The 5,212-nt window shown below is 42.2% G+C and overlaps 1 protein-coding gene across 1 annotated transcript; it reads left to right on the top strand.

The window, feature by feature from the left end:
• Nucleotides 1–1,570: 1,570 nt before the first annotated feature.
• On the top strand, nt 1,571–5,212 carry six7 (SIX homeobox 7). Its single transcript, XM_065950836.1, has 3 exons — nt 1,571–2,242; nt 3,503–3,666; nt 3,811–5,212. The coding sequence occupies exons 1-3, from the start codon at nt 1,835–1,837 to the stop codon at nt 4,019–4,021; spliced, it is 783 nt and encodes a 260-aa protein (XP_065806908.1). The 5' UTR covers nt 1,571–1,834; the 3' UTR covers nt 4,022–5,212.

Here is a 5,212-nt window from a genome sequence, read left to right as displayed (position 1 = left end):
AAATGTACTTGGCAATAAACACCAATTCTGATTCTGATTCACACTTATGCGATGTGTTTTTGCCAATGCTCATTGATAGGATGAACCTGTGAGTATGTACATGACCTACTCACTTACATATGTCGAGGTTGAGCTTGAGTCTTTTCCAAAAAAAATGTGGAGATGGAAGAATGTCACTAATTGTTAATAAGACACAAAACTGTCTAATGAAGCCTCAGTGATAACCGAAGCGTCTGATCTTTTTTCAGATATTTTGCATGTCTGTGTATCCATTCAGGCCAACACTTGACATCTAGCACCTTCAGTATTACTATCAGCAAATCAAAAAAAATTAAAAAAGGACATTTTTTTCCTGACGTTAAGCCAATGTATCAGGAAAAGTCTTAAAATGACTCCAAACATAAAACTTACAAAGACCCTCTCACTTCAAATGGATTTATTTCTGATCTGGCAAAAAAAAAATCTTCAAACTGAAATTTTCTGTTATTCTCTGTTTGCGTGAAAACGTGACACATAAGTTAGTGAAAATGCACTGAAGACAAAGAAGTTTTTGACCCATTAAGACTACCACAGGCAGGTTTTGGGGACTCCTGATGTTCACAGATTAGCATTCTGTGTCTAGTCGGCTCATATCTGTATTGTAGACGGATTTGTAGACGGATCATCCCTCACCTGACTGCAACCTTTATGCAAAGCCTCGAATTATCTTTGTCTGCTTATGATCATCTGCTTTAGAAGGAAATGTAGGATGTAATCAATAATGTCTTTATTCAGGCTCTGGTCCACTCAAGTGACAGAAATATTTCTCCTCTGGGCGATGATTTGCAAAGTCCGTTATCTATGTTTGCAAACACAGCTGACAGATGCTTTCAGGATCCTTAACCTGATTAATAAGAAATTTGTCCTGAGACTGATTAATGAGCTGCTGAGATCATTAAGTCCTTGTCCTTGGAGGTGCTCTGTCGTGCGTCGGTGTCTCGGGGTGTTTTTTCATATATATATGTCTCAGCCCCGCGAGAGGTCTCCGAGGATATGGCCTATGGGTGCAACATGTCATGTCTGTTTTAATTACAGGGGTATTAGCTGGCGGGGGATCGCTGCAGCAGCTTTATGTCCTCAAGTGTCCCCTTGGCCAAATGTCGGGGGGGAAAACACTGAATGATACTGGTATTGCATGCAGGAGCAAAACCCAAGTGTGTGGCAAAGTTACTGCTGCAGCTTTAAAGTTTGAAACCTGGCAGAATTTTTTTTTTTTTTTTTTTTTCCCACATGCTTTGATTGGACTTTTTTTTTTTAATGTTTTTTCCCTGCTGCCCAAAAGCCCGACTTGTTTTCACCCATCATCCTCTCCTCCTAAGACTGGGCTCCATCTCCAGATCTGACCTATTAAATAACCTATCGTTGCTTGTTTGCTCACTGAAGTCATCTTGGCAGTCAATGTATCCTCGGGCTAAGCCAAACAAGCTGATCAGCCAGTCACCTCTGTACACACTACCCCCCACTAAGAAGCTAATGGCCGGGACGTATAATCCTTCTCAAAACAACCACAGAGATGCTAATTGTATCACGCTATAAATACAGTTTGACTCCTTGTCCTCTTTCTTTATTCAGCTTGAGCCACTCTGGAAACTTGCGCACAGGCTTCTCTGAGACATTTGGAAAGCCTCGGTTACATAAGAGGGGCAGCAGATAGATGCTGAAAGTGTCGATAAACTTGAAATTAAAAGTCAGGCAGCGCGCGGAGCTTTTACGCACGGGTGGATGCATCGCTTCACGCGTCCTTTGAGTGTTTCCTAACTCCTTCGGTGAGCTGCTGAGAAGAAGCCGGCCTGAGATGTTCCCGCTGCCGATGTTCACGCCGGACCAGGTGGCGCGGGTCTGCGAGAACCTGGAGGAGACCGGGGACATCGAGCGCCTCGGCCGGTTCCTGTGGTCCCTGCCGGCCGCCGTCCCTGGCTCGGCCGGGGAGGCGCTGAACAGACACGAGTCCGTGATGCGAGCGCGGGCGCTGGTCGCGTTCCACGGGGGGAACTTCGAGGCTCTGTACCAGATCCTGCAGAGCCACAGGTTTACGCGCGAGTCGCACGCCAAGCTGCAGGACCTGTGGCTGGACGCGCACTACCGGGAGGCGGAGAGGCTGCGGGGGAGGCCGCTGGGCCCCGTGGAGAAGTACCGGATCCGCAAGAAGTTCCCCCTGCCCCGCACCATCTGGGACGGAGAGCAGAAGACGCACTGCTTCAAGGTAAAAAAAAAAAAAACTTTCATACTTAACCCACATGCCCTTGTTTTTACGCGATATTGTTATCCACGCTGCTTTTCCACTGTCATCATACATTTAAATTATATGACATGATATTAAAACACTGAACAGGCCGCCACTTGCTTCCGGTAAAGGTGCTTTTTAACCTGCTGCATCAAGCCGCCTGGTCTTTGAGCTCTTAAGATGATAATAGTCAGAGCTTTAAGCATGGAGGCCTGCTGCTGCACCACTTAGTGCAAGTTTTTATCATTGTGCAGAATGCTTCTGCTTTAACACGCTGTTAAAGGAGGACAGACACATTCATTGTGGTTCCTAAATGTAACAGAAATAATAGCTCGTTATTTATAGATTCTTGTGTAACATGCCCATTCAGAAAGTTTAAATACGTCTCAAATGATCGTCTTCTATCCTCTGATATTCCATTTCCCCAAAACTCTTTCATAACTTCACATATTTCACTTATCTTATTTACCCCAGGATTTTTTTCTTGTTGAAATGGTCAATTCAAATCGTTGTTTTTTTTTGTCTTTAGTGTAAAGGCCAGAACTCTCACTATGGCTACATATAATTTACATGTTGTCTTTAACACCACCACAATCTCTATCTGCCACCCAGGAGTCAATAAAGAGACATTTATTCAATGTTTAAGAGCAACAATACCAGATTTCTTTCAATGAAAGAGTATGACAGCGTGCTGCTATGATTTGAGAGGTCTGAAGATGAACAAAAGTTTACTTTTAAAAGGCAAATAAACTTGATCCCTTTATTTAAAGTTACAAAAAGATATGTGAAATAGACAAATTCATTTGCTAAAAATCACTATGAAGTGGATTTGAAGGTGTGTTTGTGAATGTGTGATCGCCCTCATGTGGTGGGGTGAAGTATTGTTTCATAAGTGTAGATAATCTTTATACTCTTCAACAGCTTATAAAGCCACTTAACATGATCCCGTTTAGTGGATGTCGTCTTGTGGACTTCTCATGTACATTATGATAATTTATTTATAAATCCGGTATAATAAGATTACACTGAGCATCATATGAGAGTGATAAGCTTATTGCGGTTTAATGGGATGATATCAAAACACCATATGGTGACTTTTCATACTGACAGGCTTTATTTTTTCTGAACAAAATGATGATTTGTTGCTCGGACATTTACGTTAAGAAGTCTGTCTTTGTGCTGCTTGCTTAACAAGAGATCATGTGATAAAACATCAACGCATTTCTGTATGTTCTCCAGGAAAGAACTCGCAGTTTGTTGAGAGAGTGGTACCTCCAAGACCCATACCCCAACCCGTCCAGGAAACGCCATCTCGCCCAGGCCACAGGACTCACACCCACACAGGTCGGAAACTGGTTTAAGAACCGCCGGCAGAGAGACCGCGCCGCATCGGCAAAGAACAGGTATGTCAAAAAGATTCCTGATTAAGCAGATTTTGAGTACAAGTGGAATAATTCACTTCACGACAGACATTATAAGGCATGTTAATGAGCAAAAACGCTGATGTGTTGAATAAACAAACTAAATGAGACTTCTGTCTTATCCAGAATGCAGCAGGATCCGTCCCACCATCCCTCTGAGAGCTCACCAGACGGCTCCCACCAGGAGCGCCGCCATCACCCCCACTTGTTGCCTCCCTCCCCTCGCCACCTTGGCAGCCCCGAGGCAAGCGACTGTAGCACGGAGAACGAGCGCAGAGGAACAGGAGCCTCCACCCCCGAGATCTCAGTCAGCAGCGACAGCGAATTCGAGTCTTGAGACGCTTTGTTTGATTTTTTTTTCACGGACGGACCCTGAAGCACCCGTCGTCAGACTTTTGTTAAAGACACTTGAACTGTGTGTGTGGCTGTGGAAACACTGGAGGTGTTCTCAGTGGGAGGAGGATGAAGATGTGGCCACTTAATGTGGCTGCGAGTGGACGTTTATAAGGGAACATATGCAAAAACAACATGCACTTAAGTAAGCACCATGGCAGATGACCTTGACTGTTACATTAACTAGTTTACTGTTGATCATGATTCAGCCCCGCATACAAAACCACATACAAAGTATTAATACAAAGTATTAATAGACAAAAGCCTATGGTCTTTAGATATTGTGCACATTAATATTACATTTTGAACTGCTTTCAGCTATTATTTTTGAGTAGATCATTTTCTTATAGTTATCATATAACCAACATGATGCATTTGTATGGAAATTGTGAGGACACAATCAACAATGCCTTGAGTAGGCTATTAAAACATGTAGCTATATTTACAGGCACAATATTAACTTGAGTATGTCAGATTACAGCAATATGGAAATACTTTTTTTATAACATCTTTATTGGCCATAAATAAAATAAATGAACAAAAATGAGCGCGAGAATATATATTATAAATAAGGGAACTCGGGTTATAATGTGCTTGTAAATATATGGGTGAGCAATTCAGCTCATTTCACTGCCTTAAAAAGGAACTAAAGGCATCATCATTCTTTTATATACTTAACAATAATAATAGCTTTACTTTAGACTTAATTAGCTTTTTGTAGCAAATGATACACACTTGCTCCTAAAGCACAAAGTATTTCTACCAGTTGTGTTTTACCTGTTCGTTCTTCTTTTGGTTACTGTCTGAAATCTGTCGAGCTTTTTTCGTCACATGCTCCTGAGCTGCTCTGAAGATCTCGCAGGAGCTGAAAACAGAAAAGGTGGAACAGCGAAAAGAATGTAAAAGCACTAATCGGTCTTAACTCAATGTGCCTATTACATTTGAGAAAAGTGAGACCCGGTTGGATGTGACTGTGTCCTTCTCATTTCAGGAACGACACGTTTAAAAGGCCTACTGTTTGCTGTCTTTCTTACGACCATCATTTCTCACACTGATACTACTCATCAATGAAAGATGTATTTTGTAAATGTTTATGTAAATAAATGGACCTATTTTTATCCAATGTTTCGCTGAC

Source organism: Labrus bergylta, chromosome 22, assembly GCF_963930695.1.
Source record: "Labrus bergylta chromosome 22, fLabBer1.1, whole genome shotgun sequence".
NCBI classification, from domain to species: Eukaryota; Metazoa; Chordata; class Actinopteri; order Labriformes; family Labridae; genus Labrus; species Labrus bergylta.
The sequence above is the reverse complement of the archived record's forward strand: the minus strand, read 5'-3'. Positions and strand labels throughout refer to the sequence as shown.